The sequence below is a fragment of the Lithobates pipiens genome, unplaced genomic scaffold, assembly GCF_037356315.1.
Source record: "Lithobates pipiens isolate NorthernLeopardFrog02 unplaced genomic scaffold, aLitPip1_a1.2 Scaffold_8, whole genome shotgun sequence".
NCBI lineage: Eukaryota > Metazoa > Chordata > Amphibia > Anura > Ranidae > Lithobates > Lithobates pipiens.
The window spans coordinates 122,239,440-122,260,069 of NW_027507903.1; the positions used below are offsets into that span (position 1 = coordinate 122,239,440).

A 20,630-nucleotide genomic window follows, 5' to 3' on the forward strand; every position below is an offset into this window, starting at 1 on the left:
TGAACACGCTGAAGTTAGAACCTGATTAGCTACCATGCACAGCTGCAACAGATTTTTCACTCTCTAGTTTTAGTAAATCTCCCCCTCTGTCTTTTGCACAGAAGTCAATTTCTGTAAAGAAGGTCTCATTGCTGATCACGTGGCTTGTTGCACCTGACTCTATACACCAACCTCATGTTATACTACTCTGAGTCACTTAAACCACTTCAGCTCCAGGCTATTTCTGGCACTTTTTGTTTACATGAAACAATCAGAATTTGCAGCTAGAAAATGTCTTAGAACCCCCAAACATTATAGATTTTTTTTTAAAGCAGAGGCCCTAGAGAATAAATTGGTGGGTTTCACAATTTCCATACCAACGGTATTTGCGCAGCATTTTTTGGGAAATAATACACTTTTTTTAAATTTGAATGCAAAAAAAAACAATAAATAACAATTTTTTTTGTAAAATTTAAAGCATGATGTTACACCAAGTAAATAGATGCCAAACATGTAAACATGGACAAACGACGTAAACTTTACTATCCATAGCTGATGCTTTAAAAGCATCACTTTAAATTTACAGACTTGTGCTAGAATTACTGCCCATGATATGACATTCAGGGTGATACCTCACATGTGTGGGACGATCACTGTTTGCGTGCGTGCAGGACCAACACGCGCATTTGCATTTGTGTGCAAGCATGGGGGAATGGGGGTATTTTACATTTTTTTTATTTATTAAGTTATTTTATTTTTAAACTGTTGTTTTAATTAATTATTTTTTTGATCACTTTTATAGCTCTCACAATGAATGTAAACATCCCTTGTGACAGCAATAGGCATGTGACAGGTAAGGTTTATGGAAGGATCTGGGGTCAGAAAGACCCAAAATCCCTCTTCTGCACTGAAAAACATTCAAAACGCCAAACACCAATGCTTTTTGGGTAAACCAGAAATTATGTCTGTTTATCGCTTTCGGGTTACTGCTATGGAGACCCAATCAAAGTTGAGCTTTGTTTGGGTATCTGGCCAGCTGGTGGACGTGCTGGCTGGTTGCTCGTGTCTCCCAGTGGGAACGAGCCACGGAAGGTGGGGGAAGTCCCCTCTCGCTGCTTGTACCAGCAATTGAGCGGCTAGTTAGCTGCTCTGATTGCTCTTACAAGCAAGCTGACCTCTAGCTGTAAAAAAATGGTACCTGGATTATGCCTACAGCTGCAGCTTGTCTTGAAGTTAAGCGACGTACTCCATGATGTGCCTGCAGTTTCCCTTGTGGCTGCTTTAACGCTTTCTCTTGTGGATGGTTCTTGCCTCTGCTGTTCAGCTTTTGTGACTGAACAGTCCTTTTTCAGGTGGTCAGTCTTTTTGCAGCAAAAATATACTTGGCTTTCCTTGCTTCGTGCTTTCATGCACAATAAGAACTTTCTTAGTCTCTTCATTGTGCATATTTTCCTTCCTTCTGTTATATTCATCAATTAATTTTCTTTTGGCATATTCTAGTGTTAATTCTTGCTCAAGTCTGGCTTATAACACATTAATAAGGGCATTATATGGCTCTGGAAGCCTGCATAGCACTAGGGCAACCACATGGTTATCTTTAATTTCCACTCCAATTGTACATAACTGTTCTACGATCTTCCACCAGAAGACTTATGATTGCTTTCACTTGCCTGTTCTTTCTGTCCCATTCCTCTGTGTGTCCATTAGTAGGTCTGTGTGTAATTAGTACTCACCACAAGCTGCCTTTGCTTAGAAGCATCTCCAACTTGAACCTCCAGAGCTAGTAGTTGGTATTGTTGAGCTTTGTGATTACAAACATTACAAGAAATTGCAGAGAAAATAATTAAATTCTGTCCAGAATTTTAGTTATACACACTACACTTTAGTTTAGAGTGCATAGTACATGCTGTTCCACTTCCAACAGATAGAACCTGGTTAAGCATCTGATAGCTCATAGGTAGCTAGAGGTCCAATTGCATGGCAGATTAGAAACTGTTAGAGACTGAGAAGCAGAGTAGATAGACTCACATGGAGTTCCAATGCCACACCAAAGGCCTTGTCAGTAAGAAGCGTAATCCCTGACTGGTTAGGTGAGGACCTCTGCATCTCCACTGAGCCAGTATTTGGCTCTTCAGAACCAGAATGGACGTTGCGATCATCTCCCAGGGGCCCCTGCAACTAGTCTTTGCTGCACCTTCTCTGCAGGAATCTTTGCTAAATGTCTGTTGTGATATGGGGGATCGCTAGCAAGTGAGGCCATACCTGTGCATATTTCAGTTTAGGGCTTGCCAGCCCAGTTTTATTTATATGAAAGCTAAAATTTCATAATACATGTCCACGCAGGGGATTTCAGTTTCAAACCGCAAAACAGGTAATAAAAATGCATAACCTGTGGGCTCTTTCTTCAGCAGCATCACTGCTCTTATCACTGGTCCCTCAGACCATCTTGCCCACCTTTTCCAGGCTCTCTGGGCTTTCCTGGCTCACGCAGTCTGTACTCACAGCTCCTTGCTGTATGGGCCCACTCCTAGCCTCTCAAAATGGGTTCCACTATTCAATTCTGTAAACAGGCTTTTTTTTATGAAATCGACAACATTTTGGCTAGTATAATATGAAAATTAGTCCTGATCCCCATCTGCTAGCTGGCAAAAGTAAACATTGAAATGGATCTTTCATATTAACACATGAAATTCCGGAGGAGAAAAAAAAAGCTGAATGTAATGCACATTTTGCTGTGCTCTCCCTTCAGAAAACTCACAATGAGCTGTAATGGCAGTGTCATATGTACACTCTGTATTATTTATATCTAGTTTGTCTTTATGTGCAATAGGTACATATAGAAAAGAATACAAGATATACAAGTGAAAATCAAGGGTTTAGAGTCACATGGTACTCCAAAATAACAACAGCAATTAAAGGGAGGACCAACTTTTAAGAAGAAAATCCTTATCAAGCAGGCACACACTAAAGTCCCAAATCAGGTCTTACAATGCCCCAGGAGCTGTCTGCCATCCAGCATCCACAGGTACATCTTCAGTGATGGAGATAAAAGATCCTTCTCCAGACCAAGACTTCAGGGCTGTGACCTCCAGCAAAAATCCATTAGTACTATCCTCCAGGCTCTGGGACCAGCTCCTGCTGAGGCCCAGACTGCAATTTCTTGTCTCAGTGTAGCTGCCTCCAAGGGCAGAATCCCTAGGAGAGCTGGAACCCTCCTAGCAGAGGAAGAACACATCTACCCAGGCCTCTCAAGTATTTATTACCCCCCCCCCCCCAGCCACCTTCAGGATACATCCTTCCAGAGATTGTCTGGAGCACGCTGGTCATTTGACTCTCCCTATATTCTGGAAGCTTCTTCCAGAAACAGATAAGAGAAATCAAACAGCCAGTTAGGAAACCCTCACCAGACAAAACCAATAGATCAGTGCTCCACTGACTGCAGTGAAGCCAAAAACTAAATTTAACCTAGCAACCTAACTGGAAGATGGTGCTACATCAATTTATATTAGATTACACTATCCTTACGGGTGTATAGAATATAATAGATGTGAACTTGACCACAGGTGAAAGAAAATAACAAGCTTAGGTCCTGTATCAACAAGCTTTGTTGATACAAACTTGTTACAGTTTGAGACTCTTCTGGGATCATTGAGAGTTCATTAACAACTTCAGCCCCAGATTTGGCTGATCAATGACCAGAGTGTTTTTTGCGATTTGGCACTGCATCGTTTTAACTGACATTTGCCATCCATTAAGAGCTATCCATGTGTCTGGCCCCTTTCAGGGGGTTATAGCAGAATTTACAAATTTGCTCTAATCTTAAAAACTTTGCGTATGTGGATTTGCATTGAAAATGTGCATGTCTGTATTTTTTAGGGCAATGGAACGTTGCAAAGAGTTCTTATTAACACACAAAATAGGGTCAGGCTAAAGTTTTGAATTGAATGCAAGGAGCTCCTACCCCAAATGTAGCCTGACATATAATTTATAGGTGTCCCATACAAACATGAGACACTATATCTACTTGACCTTGGACATGTTTATGGAAAGTGTTGGAGGGCACAAGGAAAACCAGGGCAGCAGAAAGTAAAAGATGAAGCACGGTACCACCTGCTCTATTTCAAATGCATTTCTGTTTGATCTGGTATGAGCCTAGCGATCACTCCAAGAGATGGATAGAGTCCACTTACATGACTTTTAATGTTTGGCATGTAGAAGTATTTTGGGGACCTAACCTACAGGCTTGTCATATCTGTCAGCATAGAGGTGAAATGCTAGTCTTTGCCATACAGGGAAGACTGCAGAAACTAATTTAAGAATTAAGATTAACCGCACTAATGAATTTTTATATTGAAATATCTATATCATTTTCTCTTGCTCTTTCTAACTCTACTACTATGTTCAACATAATAAATGAAGATGTTTCGAATACCCTGGAGTATAGCATGGGATTTCAAGGTTTTGAGGTTAACAGACATAATAGCTTGATAGAACATCTGTGTGCAAACTATTGGTACTTTATAAATGCTGTATAGTAATAATAACAATAATAAATGCCTAAAGCAGACAGTACAATATGGAAAACAAAGAGGCAAAACATTTACAATTAGTATATATTATTATTCAAATTGATACTTTATGAGAAATAAAGCATGCAAACTGCTGAATGGCATGAAAAATATACAGTGCCTTTCAAAAGTATTCACCCCCTTGGCGTTTTACCTATTTTGTTACATTACAGGTTTTGGTTCAATGTTTTTTTAAACGGAATTACCGTATTTATCGACATATAACACGTGCCGGAGTATAACACACACCCCAAGTTTAGGAGGGAATTTTTAAGGAAAAAACTTTTAGGAGGGAAGTTTAAGGAAAAAACTTACATTTAAATGCCCATCAATGCAGCCTTATCAGTGTCCATCTGCAGCCTTGTCCATCATTGCACCCTTGTCAGTGTCCATCTGTAGCCTTGTCAGTCTCATTTACAGCCTTGTCAGTGTTATTTGCAGCCTTGTCATGCAGCCTTGTCAGTGTCATTTGCAGCCTTGTCATGCAGCCTTTTCATGCAGCCTTGTCAGTGTCATTTTCAGCCTTTTCAGTGTTATTTGCAGCCTTGTCATGCAGCTTTGTCAATGTCATTTGCAGCCTTGTCATGCAGCCTTCTCATGCAGCCTTGTCAGTGTCATTTTCAGCCTTGCCGTTTAAAAATGGCACCGCTGGGATACAGAGACGGATGTCCTGTGTATCTAGGCAGCCGAAAGCAGCCGAAAGCCACCAAGAACTGCCAAAAGCCGCAGAGAGGCTCATAATCGGCAGGGGGTCGGCGTATAACACGCACTCTTGATTTCCCCCTGATTTTAAGGGGGAAAAAGTGTGTGTTATATGCCGATAAATACGGTATATGTGATGGATCAGAACACAATCGTCTAAGTTGGTGAAGTAAAATTAGAAAAATATAAACATGAAAAAAAAATTCAGAAATATAAAACTGATAACGGACATGTGCATATGCATTCACCCTCTTTGTTGTGAAGCCCATAAAAAGCTCTGATGCAACCAATTACCTTCAGAAGTCACATAATTAGTAAAATGATGTCAACCTGTGTGCAATCTAAGTGTCACATGATCTGTCATTACATATACACACCTTTTTGAAAGGCACCAGAGGCTGCAAGCAAGAGGCACCACTAACCAAACACTGCCATGAAGCCCAAGGAACTCTCCAAACAAGTAAGGAACAATGTTGTTGAGAAGTACAAGTCGGGGTAGGTTATAAAAAAATATCCAAACCTTTGATGATCCCTAGGAGCACCATCAAATCTATCATAACCAAATGCAAAAAAACATGGTACAACAGCAAACCTGCCAAGAGACGGCCGCACACCAAACCTCATGGATCGGGCAAGAAGGGCATTAATCAGAGAGGCAGTACAGAGACCAAAGGTAACCCTGGAGGAGTTGGAGAGTTCCGCAGCAGAGACTGGAGTATTTGAACATAGAACGACAATAAGCCCTACGCTTCATAGAGTTGGACTTTATGGCAGAGTGGCCAGAAGAAAGCCATTACTTTCAGCAAGAAACAAAATGGCACGTTTTGAGTTTGCGAAAAGGCATGTGGGAGAATCACAAAATGTATGGAGGAATGTGCTCTGGTCTGATGAGACTAAAATTTTACTTTTTGTCCATCAAAGTAAATGCTATTGTGACAGACTCACCCGGGACAGAGGATTTTGGAGAGGACTAAATGCCAGCCTCTTGCCTTGCAATTATGGGCCCTGGCATTTGGGGGAATGGTGCTCTTTTTGAGCTGTATGCCTGGGGACCCCTGAGGTGGTGTTACTTTGGATTCAGGTCCATGTCAGCAGCTAAGCAAGTCTCGTCTTGTTTTGTGCTTGGGAACAGTTGGAATATCTGATATCTATATACAGACTGGGAGGAGGTGGTATATGATGAAAGCACTCAAGTGGAGTGTAGGGACGTTTCGTAACATTGGTGGCAAGCAGTGGGATGCTTCCTGCAGTCTGGGACATCCAAACCTCCACCGGGATCTAAGGTCCGGATAGCAGGAGAGGAGAGGTACAGATACCAGCCGCCATGGAAGAGGAATTCCGAAGGAGGTTGCAAGAGATGCAGATACAGCACAGAGGACCAGTTTTAGAGCAGGTCCTGCTTGGATGGTTTTATTCTATCCGTTGCAAACTCTGGAAGGAAGCGCTAGCCCGTGAGCAGTGTCACCAGGGAAAGTTCTCCCCTCCATCCAGGAAAGGTACTGGTCACAGTATGGATTGGTCTGGGCAGAGATGAAGCTGGATGAGAGCTACAGAGCTCTCTGGTGGCATGTCACTTGATAGAGGATGACAGCCCAATGGAAGGCTTAAGCTACGGCAGCCTGGGACTGTTGTATGTGAAGCTGACAAGGGACTTCAGAGAAGGGCTACTGAACATCTCGGAAGTGCACTGGACACTGGAAGATATAGAGTTGCCTACAGACTGCTGCTAGACTCTGCTCAGTGCCAGGGCTGGGTTCCCTTTGCCTGGGACTGTCAAGAAATACCAGTTGACAACTCTGAAATCCTGGCTGAAGAGTCAGCAATGTGGCAGAGTAACAGTGTGCTTTGCCAACCTGCCCCGCAGCTATGGAGTGGAGGTCTGATGATGGATGCAGCAAGTGCTGACTGACCTTGATGATTCTGTTTCTGCATGGGTTGATCTTGGATGGAGGAATGTGCCTGTCCAGCAGCATGTCAGAGAATCGGCAGTGGAAAATCTGCAGATTGTCATCCCCAAAGCTGAAGTGCTGACAACAGGGCAGAGCTCTGCTAACCTCTGCCCAGCACTGATAGCATCTTCTGGGTTCCATGGACAGGAGTTGGTGAACCTCTATCCCCAGACGCCAGTTGCAGAGACAGGGGATTTGATAGACTTTTCTGCTGAGGAAAAACAATATGTTGAACTTCCAGCAGAAGAGATAGTATTAGGGCCAAACTTCACTGTGCTCTGCCCAGCACCAACAGCAGTATCTGTGGAGTTACAAGGAACTTCCCTAGCTGAAGCGCTGGTCACCGGACACTGTTTCGGAGGCTCAGGGTGAGAAGGTGGCAATCACTTCCCAGCAGCAGATACAGGGGGAGAAAGGAGAGGAGGTGTTTGTCGCCCCTCCTCAACAGTTGGCCAGGGTGGAGGAAGCGGTCTTTCCTCCCCAGCAAAGATTTGTCCACCTGGGAGACAGTACCACAGACATGTCGTCCCAGCAGCCAGATGAGGGAATGGAAAAGTAAGCAGCCGGCTCCCCTCCCCAATGGCACCTACCCAGTTTGGGAGTGGAGGAATCCAGCCTCCTGCCCCAAAGGTTAGCTGGAGCAGAGGATGTGGAGTCCCCAGTAGAAGTGCTGGCAAGAGGGCAGAGTTCTACCAACCTCTGTGCAGCTCCAGCAACAACTGTGGAGATCAGTTGTTTCTAGTTGTTCTCCTCCTTGTTTCAGCAGTATTCCTTATAGACTGAAAAGGGGATAGCCCATTTAGAGGTAGGCTAATGGGAAAGCATTTGCCATAGTCAAGGCAAGAGATAATAAGGAAACAAATTAGTAGCTTGGTGGTGTCATTGGTTTAGAAGGGATACTCTTTGAAATTGTTATGGAGCGGTAAAGGTGGCAAAATTTGGCCAGTGATTGGATTTTGGACTGAAACAATAGATCAGAGTCCAGGAGTCCCTGGCAAGAAGTGAGGGGCTGACAGCTGTGTTATTGATCTTGATAGAAAAGTCAAGGAGTAGGAGTCCAGGGACAGAAAATATTGGGCAATATTCACAAAAGCAGATCGCATGCGGTATTTAGGTGTTTTCTCAAATGCTGCATAGGACCCCGAAAATGCCAATTCACTATTGTTTTATGCGGTATATACCGCATAAAGCAAAAGCGCTAGGTAAATACCCCATAAAATAGCGTTAAAGTCAATTCACAAACGGAAATAAATAAATAAATAAATGCAGCAATTAAGTAGAGGTCCAGGCAAGCGATATTTAGAGAACGTGCTTAATTTTAACTGGTTGTTAAGGAGGGGGCTGCCGGTGTTCTTGACAAACAGTAACTGTCATGGTTGTTAAGGAGCGGGTGCCTAAAAACCATTACTTATGTGCTGTCAGCGTGGTTTCCTACCGACAGCAGATAGTACACCAAAAAATTGCAGGCATGTAAAAATTTTTAAAAATGGCATGGGGTCCGCCAAAATCCATAATAGGCCCTTCGGGTCCAGTATGGATTTTAAGGGAAACCCCACAACAACATTAAAAAAAAATTAAGTTCCCCCTAAAGTCCATATCAGACCCTTATCTGAACATGCAGCCCGTCAGGTCCGGAAAGGGGGGGGGGCGAATGCCCCCCCTCCTGGACCATACAAGGCCACATGTCCTCAACATTGAGGCAAAGGGACTCCCCCTAAAGCTCCTTGTCCCCATGTTAATGAAAACAAGGGCCAGGGTTGTGGGGGCCTCCAGATCCCACCCCCATGTGAATAAATATTGGAGATGACATCATATGGGTGACCCCACTAACTTATGACATGATCGACCCAGCAGGCCCGGTTGATGATGTAATAAGGGGCGGAGTGACATTCATTGCGATTGTCGATGGATAATTTTTAAAAATAATTTTTTTAATAAAGGACTTGTCAAAAACTGGCTCCTGTCTTAGTTTACACATCCTTTTTTGTGAATGATTAAGGGCACTATGTACTTGTTAAAGGGAGCTTCCACATTACGATAAGCCTCCGCCCGCAAACCCCCACAACCACCAGCCAGAGTTGTGGGAAAGAAGTTATTGTCCTCATCAACATGGGGACAAGGTGCTTTTGAGGAGGAGCACCGCTGCCCCAAAGCACCCCCCCATGTTGAGGGTATGTGGCCTGGAATGGTTCAGGAGGAAAATGCGGTGCTCACCCCCCCTATCCTGGCCTGTTGGGCTGCATACTCGGATAATGATCTGGTATGGATTTTGGGGGGTCTCATTTTTTTTTTGGCATGGGCTACCCTTAAAATCCTTTCCAGACCTGAACAACCTGGTATGGGTTGGAGGGGGGGGGGGCTCATGAATTTTTGTTCTGGTCAGTGGTCTATTCTCATGACCCAGAAACCCAGTGGATCGTCTACTGTAAAACTCTCCATGTCTGTTTTCACCCCTATAAAATCTTTCACCATATGATGCAGACACTGCTGATGGGATATTGAAACTAACAACCCTGGGCACAGAGAACTAAAAAAAATGTAAAATGCATCACTGAGGCAGCCCCCTTCTTCACCGCTTCTCCTTTGATCAACAGAAGCCTCAAAACTAGCTTTTCCATAAGACTGTAACCTACCAGAGTCTGAAAAGGCATTACATAAACTCCTCTTTAAGGTGTTCCATCAGTACCACCTATTTGTGCCGCCTATAGGTGCCCACCAGTGCTGCCTATTATTGCCCACTAATGCCACCTATTAGTGCCGACCAGTGCCACCTAACAATGCCCACCAGTGCTGCCTAACAGTGCCCATCAGTGCCACCCATCAGTGCCCACCAGAGCAGCCTATCAGTGCCACATATCAGTGCCACCTGTCAGTGCCCATAAGTGCGGCACATTAGTGCCTCCTCATCAGTGCCACCTAATCAGTGGCAGTAAGTGCCGCCTCATCAGTGCCCATAAGTGCCACCTCATCAATGCCCACCAGTTCAGCCTATTAGTGCCCATCAGTGCCGCCTCATCAGTGCACATCAGTGAAGGCGAAAAATTACTTAGTTACAAACTTTACTGACAGAAAAAAAGTGAAAAACATTTTTTTTTCAAAATTTTTGGTCTTTTTTTTGTAAAAAATAAAAAAACTCAGCAGGGATTAAATACAGCCTAAATAAAGCTCTATTTGTGTGAATAAAGTGATCAAAAATTTGTTTGGGTACAGTGTAGCATGAAAGCTGAAAAATGGCTTGGGCAAGAAGGGGGTGAAAGAGTCCTGTAGGCAATTGGTAAACACTGCACTACACTAACACACTACACTCAGAGTCACAATAAGTGAACACACTAACTTGCTACTAGCAAACTGAGCCCTGCTCTATCTATCTCCACTCCAACACAATGCAAAAGCTTCCTATGGGAAGGAACCTTTTATAGTGTGGGGTGGGACTATGAGCATTGAGCCATGATTGGAGAAAGTCAACATCACTTTGTCTAATCATGACTCTGACAGTGCTCTGTGCCCTAAGTGGCAAAACCTTGCACCTGACCAGCAGCCAAGTGCAAGGCTTCATCCAATTAGGACCCTAGAATGCACTGCAAATTCGGGTGTTCACCGAATAGACGATGTTCGGCCCAAACTTTTTCTGGGCTCGAACCATTCACCCAACACTAATATGTAGCTGTCTCTGCCTGCTTTCTCTAGTACAATATTCACTGAATATTATTTGTGGTCCTTTGGTGATGTCTAAGGCTGCACTTTAAAACCACTTTATAAAGAAAGTTGATTATCATTGGCTTACATGGTTACTCACTGCTAAAGGTTAAAGGAAAGACAAATGATCCTTTAACATCTGACCCCATAGTACTACTGAGCAATCTATGTGTGTTGTGAAATATATGCAGCTGTGTGCCTTTGAGGCACCCCTTAATGATAATAAATGCATAGATGGATTTTGGTATTTGCATTATGGAATGGCAAAAAAATAGAACACTTAGCTTGAAGTGGCATTATGTTAAATGTGAAAAAAAATATCTGTAAAACATGCTTAAAGTGGCAGTAAACCGCATATAAAAAAAATTGGGCCCCAGGCTTCAGAGCGCATCTGCCGGTGATATCACTGGCTGCATCTAAAGTAAAAATCTCCTAAACTGTGCACATTTAGGAGATGTTTACTGTACCTATGAGTAAGCCTTATAAGCTTACCTATAGGTAAAATTTATACATGGGAGTTTACTCGCACTTTAATTATGAATGTCATACCTAAAAAATAAAATAGAATACAGTATGTATACTTAGGTAGTATAAGTTTTAGATGGAAAATAAAGGAAAACTGTTTCTCTAACTACAGCAACCTCATCCTAACCACTTTCATCTTGTAAATCAAAAAGCTTAATACATACTGTTTTGCCTGGCTGTTTGTTAATTCTTTACTCTCTTGAAGAGCTATAGTGCTGCTGGTATCCAACACATGACAAGTTAGATACACTGCTGAGCACCCTGGTTCCTGCTGCCAGCCACAGTGTTATTACTGTCTTCTGTAGTGGCATTACAGCTGGTGGAAAGAACCACGGTGCCTAGCAGGGCACCAGGCAGCACCCAGAAGTGTTAGATACCAGTAGCGCTTGTAGCTCTTTAACCACTTCCCGACCAGCGCATGCCGATGTACGTCGGCAGAATGGCACGGGCAGGCATATTGGCGTACAGATACGTTCAATCTTAAATGCCGCCCTGCCATCGCGAGCGCGCCGCCGGGGACCCCATGAGTCCGGTCGCGGGTATTGCGGACTTGATCGCCGCGGGTATACCCGCGATCGTCTCACGGGGCGGCTGAACTGGGAGATGCCGTTGTAAACAGCATCTCCCCGTTCTGCCTAGCAAGTGATCTCTGCTCCATGTGATTGGAGCAGAGATCAGTGTTCACTAAAAGAAAGCCCAGCCTCCAACAGCTAGTAACACACCCCTAGGAACACTTACCCCTACACTGCCACCCACTGATTAACCCTGTCACTGCCAGTGTCATTTACACAGGAATCACTGCATTTGTATAGCAGTGATTGCTGTATAAATGACAATGGTCCCAAAAATGTGTCAAAAATGTCTGATGTGTCCGCCATAATGTCGCAGTCACAATAAAAATCGCTGATCGCCGCCATTACTAGTAAAAAAATAATTATTAATAAAAATCCCATAAAACTATCCCCTATTTTGTAAACGCTATAACTTTTGCGCAAACCAATCAATAATCGCTTATTGCAATTGTTTTACCAAAAATATGTAGAAGAATACGTATCGGCCTAAACTGAGGGAAAAAAAGTTTTTTTTCTATATTTTTGGGGGATATTTATTAAAACAAAAAGTAAAAAATAATGCGTTTTTTTTTTCAAAATTGTCGCTCTATTTTTGTTTATAGCGCAAAAAATAAAAACGCAGGGGTGATCAAATACCATCAAAAGAAAGCTCTATTTGTGGGAAAAAAAGGACATCAATTTTTGTTTGGGAGCCACGTCGCACGACCACGTAATTGTCAGTTAAAGCGACACAGTGCCGAATCACAAAAAGTGGTCTGGTCTTTGGCCAGCATGTATAGTATGATCATATATCTCACTGCATGAAAAAACTGAATTTGAAATGTTAGTCCTTCCCTTAGGTACTTATTTCACTTGTGCAATATCACTATTAATCATGAAAACTATGTAATATTTGCAAACTGTTGCATGTGAAGAGTAATCTATTTTACATCACAGGCGTACATCAGTGCACCATGTGATGTGAATATTTCCAGATCTTACGTGACAGCTGAGCCATAAGTTATTTTGCACAAAAGAGGAACAAGCGGCTTTGGACAGTGCTGTCAGGAACATAGTAAAGATATCAGCTGTAATTCTCTTTCCAAACATATGAGCATCTTGGCTATACTTAGGTATGTTCCAAAGCATCTCAGGCAGGATGGAATTTTTTTTTGTATGAAACAAGTAAACAAGATAATAAACTTACTTCTATGGGATCAAGTGAGGGTATCTTGTTGTTCTCTAATGGTTGATCCACGTGTGGTTTCTCAATATTTGTAAATGTATTATTGCTACCATGTGCTGATTTTACATCAGAGGATACCTTATCAGGTCCCTTTACTGGAAGAACTTGGTCTGTTGATTTTACTTCTTTTTCTTTTTGCTCAATGATATGACTTACTGGGACTGAGACAGAAGAATCAGTGTTTCTTTCTGCAACAGCTAGCTTTACCAATTCAGATTTGGGCTTAACCGCTAACAGTGTCTGACTTTGATTTGAGACTTGCCCAGGTACAGGAGCTTCAGATTTTCTACTTGTTATTGGAGAAGTTTTGCGTCCAACAGATAATTCTCTTTGTTCTTTTGAACGTCTTGGGGCAACTTTTGGTGTTTCTTTGATTTGTACTTCAGTTGATGGTTTTGCATAAGTTACACTGGGAGCTTGCTTGTCTCCCTTTGTATTCTGGTCTCTTAAGAGTGCTGGTGGACTCTTTTCTTCTTTTGTATATTGTGGTAAGTCATCAAAATACATTTCCTTTAAGGAAAACATGATATCTCCCGAAGTTTGCACATGAACTGGTTTTGGAATGGAGGATTCTTCTGCTCTGCTATGGGGCACAACACCATCTTTTAATTTCATGGTATGTTTTGGTAGTACAGATTTTTCAGTTTTATTAGGGGCAGTGGAAGGTGCAAACCTTTTATTTTTTGTCACAGGAGATATTTCCACCTCCATTTTTTCTTCAACTGAAGATTTAGAAGCATCTTTACCAAATCGAGACCTTCTTGGAGCAGGACTTATACCCTCTACTTTCTTTGGACTTCCTTGTATCGCTTCTTCTTTTTTGGAGTCTGATATAAGTAAAGGGGGTTCTTCTTCTTTTTTCTTCTTTTTTGCATAGGTCTCTTTTGATGCTTGTTTTTTTGTTATAACTTCTACTGTTTCATAGACATAAGCAAGGAATCCTTTACCGTTTTCTTCAATATTTTCAGGTAGAGTATATCCATTGGTGGTTACCTCTTCTTTTGGTTTAGAGTCAATTTCAGCAAAGCCATTGACTACAGTTTGTGGTTGCTCTGCTGTCTTTGGAAATTCCTCTTGTAGCCTTGAGTTTGGATCAGGAATATGAACTTTAATTAATTCCCCTTTATCTTCTGAAGAAGCTAAGTCATCTTCTTTCTTTTCGGATGAGAACCTCCGTTTTCTCTGAATCCTTTCAGGACTCAAAGCCCTAAGTCTTTCACCCTCCTCAAAGTTCTCCTTAACTCTCCTCCTACTTTGCTCAATCTCGCGCATTTTGGCTTCTGCTTTTCTCTTGAGTTTTGCAAACCATCTTTGGTGGATTTTGTATTCAGTCATTGTTCCAACTTCCAGTACTCCAGAACAGGAAACAATGCCTTTGTTATTTCTTGCTGATGCTTGATAAATTGCTGCATCTTCTTCACTGCACCTAAAGCATAGATTTCCCTTTAATTAGAATTAAGCAATAAATAGAGCACACATTTAGGCCAGTAAAACAGCATTCAAGACTCACTTGTAAATTTGTAAGGTATGCTTCTTTCCATTACGGATTATTTCATATTTTGGTAATCCACAATATCTGTCCATTTCTTCATCATCTTTGTACCACGTAACCTCTGGTTCCGGGTATCCTTTAGAAAGGTGAATTTAAAATGTTGTCATATGCATTTTTTTTAAATAAAGCAGTTCGAAAATGGCATTATCATTTTACAGCAGTTAAAAGAATCAAGTTTAAGCTGTGGAATTTTCATACATTAAATGCTACCCAGTGCAAGCTTACTTACTTCAACACACTAATTGAAATGACCAATCTTTTTCTTTGTCTTTGTCATTACCATCACCACATTTTGTCAAACGGAACTCACCAAAGCTACGAAAAAGGAATAATAGCAACAATCTGGACCATGTTTTGCTCCCCTTCTCCATCAAACAATGGTTCAGCTTAATACCACTGCTATCAAAAATCTGCCTAGTAATATTTTATGTTCTTTCTACTCTAAGAATACTAGCACACTCAATAATAATTACGAATATAATATTATTGATAATGAGGCAGTGGACTGGTGATCAGACAAAATGGTGCTTGCAGAACATTCACACATGTGCCATGCTGTTCCATTTCTCTCTATCATCACACATACATCCAAAAACTTCTGCAGCTTGAGTGGGACCAGCTAATTGCCTGAACTTAAGCCATCATCCAAGATCCCAACCATCTACAGGCAGGCTGATTGCACCCAAGATGATAGATAGACAACCAGCATGTCAGATTTGTGATTATTGCCAGTGGCTATAGCTTCTAGCAATAATCACTGGGTTCTCCAGGCAGGGACAGCTTCTTGTGCCCCCCAGCCAGGAGAACACAATAGCTCTGCTAGAGGGATTCAGTGTTCATGGGGGAATCAACCAATTTTCTTTCCTGCAACCTGTGTTTGCAGGAAAGTAAATTGAATCACCCATGGCCTGTCTTAGAGTCCTGTTACCTTGCTATCACCACTGAAATTGTCGTTTTGCTTTTTCCATAGAATTTTGCAAAGATAATAGAGCTCCTATCCTTGTCTCCCTGTTGTCCTGATAATGTTGTTCATTATGGAACATGTAGGGTGAAGCCACAGCTATCCTGGATTGAGCTGACTGCATGAGGACTGGAGGGATCCCTGTCTTAGCACAGTGGTGTTTTTCCATATTCCTCCTGGAGAGCATTGAATCTCTTACTGGCTGAAGCCATTCAGAAGTGCATGTTTGGTTTTATATTAAATGTGAGTAATTTTGATAGTTTTAATGAAGTGTTTTTTAGTGGTGAGCACTATGGTTTGTTTCTTTTCCTTTTGAGCTTGAGAGATGGATATCCTTTGTGGTCAGTTTTATCAAGTAATGTGGTTGTGAAGCTTGTGTTTCCTCTGATTGATTTCATATACAAACTGGAGCAGATTGAAGATGTTCTCTGGGTCCTGGTGATTACCAACATGCTAAATTGACCTTTATGGTGAGAGTCAATTTCTGGAGGTAAGCATTTACTCTCTAGGGGAAGGTGGAGGATTGTCTTTTCACTTGGAGTACACTTTCTTTGAAGAAGCGATATCCATGTTTCAATCAGCAAACAGGACAGCATACTTTATTGCCTGTGTTGAAGGGCTTACAGTATGTTTTCTTCAAATGGATGTTGCATTTCCATACAAATCTATGGAAATGCAAAACCCACTTAAAGCCGGTCAAATGAAGGTGAAAATTAGGCTAACTGAAAGTCAAAGGCATCAGTCAATGCATACTGAATGATGTCAGAAGCATCTCAAACTAATGTCTAATTGATGCCATTGACACAAATCTAAAGCCCTTCTACGTAGGCCCTAAATGGGGTTTCTAGTTTACCTGCAGCTTCTGGATATTGAAAAGCTTCTCTCCTTCACTGTTCACACTTTTCCTGCATAACTGAAGCAATCTCACTGAAGGTTTACTGAACATCCATACTGTTTATGAGTAAAACACTGTACTGATCATGATGTCATGTCTTAGACATTGTTAGGTGCTGAGTGATGTAGACATTTTAGAGGTTTAGGCCCCTTTCACACATCATTTGATCAGTTCAGTCACTTTTTTCAAAGAAAAAACATGAAATTTACATTTTTCATAAATTTTTTCATCCATTTTTCATCAGTTTATAACATCTGCCAGCATTGTCCTTAACCACCAGTCCTGGAGCCTCTCTTTCATGCAAAAAATGGCCTGTTTGTCCATTTACATCCATTTTTCGCCTAGTCCGTTTTTTAACAGAAGAAAATTAGGACTTTGTTCCGTTCCAAAAAACGGATGTTGACGGAAGCAGATGTAAATGGATGTAAATGGATGATCATCAGTTTACATTTGTTTTTCCATTGAGATGCACTGATATCCTTTTTTCATCCGTCAACAGATGGATAAAAACTAACTTACGGTCCTTAGAAAGGACAAAGAACAATACGGAGAGCATAAGGGCAATAGGTTAAGGTTTATTAATATAAACATTATCTAATATTTCTATACAGCATCATTTGCATATCTATATATACAATATGTTGTGACATTATATATTTGAAACTTTTATCGTTTAAAAAACAGTGTGATGACTGAAAAAAAAAACACTTTCATTGTATGGTGTGCAGTTATGCTTCAAACAAGCATAAAATAAACATATTTTGGAGGAATGAGTTTCTGATTTTCGTGACATTATTATAAACAAGTTGTGTGTATAAAGAGGTTTTCTATTTTCATGCATACAGAACAGAGTCCATTCACACAGGGGCAACACGACTTTGAGCGAGACTTTGGGAGGCAACTTGGACATGACTTGAGTATGAATCACAGCACGACTTGAGGCAACTTACAAGGCAACTTGAAGTTGCTTCCAGGACAGGGGACTTTACCAGTAGTCAATCACATAATAATCAGCTCTGTGGGAGGGAGGGGTTTGTCTAGAAAACTATTTTTACTTCCTGGAAAGTTGCTTCAGTTAAGACAGGGGATCAGACTTGGAGGCAACTTCTATTGAAATCAATGGGTACAAGTTGCCTAGAAATCGGATTGAAGTAGTACAGGAACCTTTTCTGAAGTCGGAGCGACTTCAGTAGTGTACATTAAGACGGCTCTCATTCACCTACATTGATTTTATCATGTTGCCCGACTTGAGGCAACTTGGGACGACTTCAAGTCGGATCCAAAGTTGCTCCTGTGTGAATGGACTCTTAGGGCCGGTTCACACAGCGAGGCGCGGCGAGGCGTCTCCGACTTGCCTCGCCGCGACCTGCGGGGACCTCAGCGGCGACTTGCAGAGGACTTCTGTATAGAAGTCAATGCAAGTCGCCCCCGAAGTCGCCCAGAAGTAGTACAGGAACCTTTTTTCTGAGTCGGAGCGACTCGAGTCGCTCCTCTCAGAACGGTTCCATTGTACAGAACGGGGGCGACTTGCGGGAGCGAGGCGAGGCGAGGCGAGCCGTGTCGCCTCGCATCGCCTCGCTGTGTGAACCGGCCCTTAGAGTATAGAAACCCATCACCTGTCCCCATCCGTGCTCATCTAAAAGAGAGATTAACTGTATTGTTGGAAATAAATAAATAAAGTAATTGGCAATACTTTAGAGGTGATGTGTAGCAGAGATTAACTGTGCTGGAGCTATGACATAAGACAGGGGTCTCCAAACTTTGTAAACAAAGGGCCAGCACCAAGCGTGAGTGCCTCCATCAAGATGTAGCTTCCTCCAGTCTGGAACCAAGAAGCAGATATTATAGCTGAATATTGCACCCAAGATACCAGACGACAATAGCTTGGGTGCAAACTGAAGCTCACTTTATTGAAAATTCACACAGAATATATAACACACAAAATCATATAGAGCATGATCGCATTACCCTAACAATACAAACTGTAAACAGGAATAGAATTAACACAGCTAAGGAACAGCCAACATAAACACAATGCTAATCCACATCTAGCAACTAATAGCTGGCAGTGATCTAATTAACATAAAATAATTAACAAGTAGTCACTTAACCAAACCTAGGTGCACAGACTGTTCTTTGATTAATCAGGGATTCCACCTCATCTCAGATTGTCCGGCACCAGTCTACAACAGTCTATGAGACAGAGCTCATACAATTTTGGAGCCGTCTGAAAGTAGACTACATTTATCTTCATAGATTTCTTGAGGGAAATTGTTGAAAAATATTTCTGTGCCAAGTAGGGAAGCTTCTCCAACCCAGTCTGCAGGGGGGCCACTATAATTCCTCTGACCATTACACCCTTTCATCCAGCTTTATTGTCCTTATTTAGAGAATTACTCCAAGCCATGCTCTCAGCGTTCACCATGTTGCTGTCCATTATTAGAGAATGATCTGCTCTCTCCATGGGATCAGAGGCTGAACTGAGCTCTTTACCATACTCTGGAAGAAGCAGCCAAAATACGCATGGGCCATAATCCATGCGTAAGAGGCTTGCCCCTAGTTCCCTCCAAAAGCCCCTGTCCTGGTTGGATCTGCCACACTGTCCTTCAGATATTAAGGGGCCAGACCATGGTCATCAGGAGTAGAAAATGTCCCGCCATCCAGGGGAGTAAACAATGTCCGATCTTTGGTGTCAGTGAAAGGAATTGTCCCCCCCATGACTGCCGTCATTGGGAGGAATTGTGCCCTATCATTGGTGTCCTTGGAGGAATTATACCCCATCATTGGTGTCAGTGGATGAAATAGTGCCCCAAGGGCCAGATAAAAGCAAGCAAAGGGCCGCATCTGGCTCCGGTGCCACAGTTTTTTAGACCACTGACATAAGAGAAAGAGAGAAGTCTTATATAATATAATATGAAAAAGAAGAAAGAAAGGCAGCGCTGGTCTACAATCCCTCTTAACACCCCCTTAAAATCGATGTCTATTACTGTGGTGTAATAGATGGCCATAAACACAAACCTGAATGAGTCCTAAATACAATGCAAAACATACAACGCAGTGCAAATAAAGCGCAAAACTGCTCAAAATTAGTGACTGTATGTAGCAAATACAATAAATCCAATATTTTTAAAAAAACATTTAAAAAAATAGTCCATTAACATAGTGATCCAAAAAAATATAGGTGATAATAAAAGTTCATCAATGGAAAAAATAGTGAATCTCAGTGACTTCTTAGATGTCAATCAAATGTGTAAACTTGCCACCCAGAGTGATCCTACACCAGTTGTACTAAACAAACTCACCAAAATAAATGGCTGGTAAAATTATAAACCATTGACTGCATCTTTAAGCAATGTTATGCTTTAATCCACAATGCTGTTAAGCTGCAAGCTGTACTCTCCAGATCCCACAACCATGACCCACATGTATATAGAATGTAAGAAAGAGGCTCCAATGGTGTGATACTGTTTTTAAAGACTTCAATAAAACAATAGTAAAAAAATCTACTCATATTTCATAAGTGTCAGACCCGACACTAGGGAATAAAAGCATTTATGTGTTTCCAGTCATCTCCGGCCACTAAACTCAAATGCGAGCCGTGAGTACAATCCAGGTTGGTGTGTTGACGTCAACATCCTTGCCCTGTCCTACGTGTTTCGTCATATTGGATTTATTGTATTTGTTACATACTGTTACTAATTTGAGCACTTTGCATGTTATTTGCACTGTATTGTATTGTATTTTTTGCACTGTACTTAGGATTTATTAAGGTTTGTGTTTATGGTCATCTATTTCACCACAGTAATAGGCATCAATTTTAAGGGGGTGTTAATAGGGGTTTGTAGACCAGCCCTGCCTTTCTTTCTTCTTTTTCACATTTTATTTTGGGTGTTCCAAAATTCAGGGCAGCTGCGTTCTGTTGTTTTATCGAATCCTTGCACTGTAGTTCCCATCTATCTTTGGCGCTGTTTTGCATTTTTTTCTCCTATATAATATAATAGCCTGT

General features: G+C 41.7%; 1 protein-coding gene across 1 annotated transcript in view; it reads right to left on the reverse strand.

Annotated features, from left to right (window-relative positions):
- Positions 1 to 20,630, reverse strand: part of ALPK3 (alpha kinase 3) — a 187,666-nt gene that overhangs the window by 46,656 nt on the left and 120,380 nt on the right. Inside the window, exons 5-6 of the mRNA XM_077473051.1 lie at positions 14,727 to 14,844; positions 13,178 to 14,642 (exon numbers count right to left, since the gene is read on the reverse strand). Coding sequence (XP_077329177.1) covers positions 13,178 to 14,642; positions 14,727 to 14,844 — 1,583 coding nt within the window. The remainder of the gene's footprint in view (positions 1 to 13,177; positions 14,643 to 14,726; positions 14,845 to 20,630) is intronic.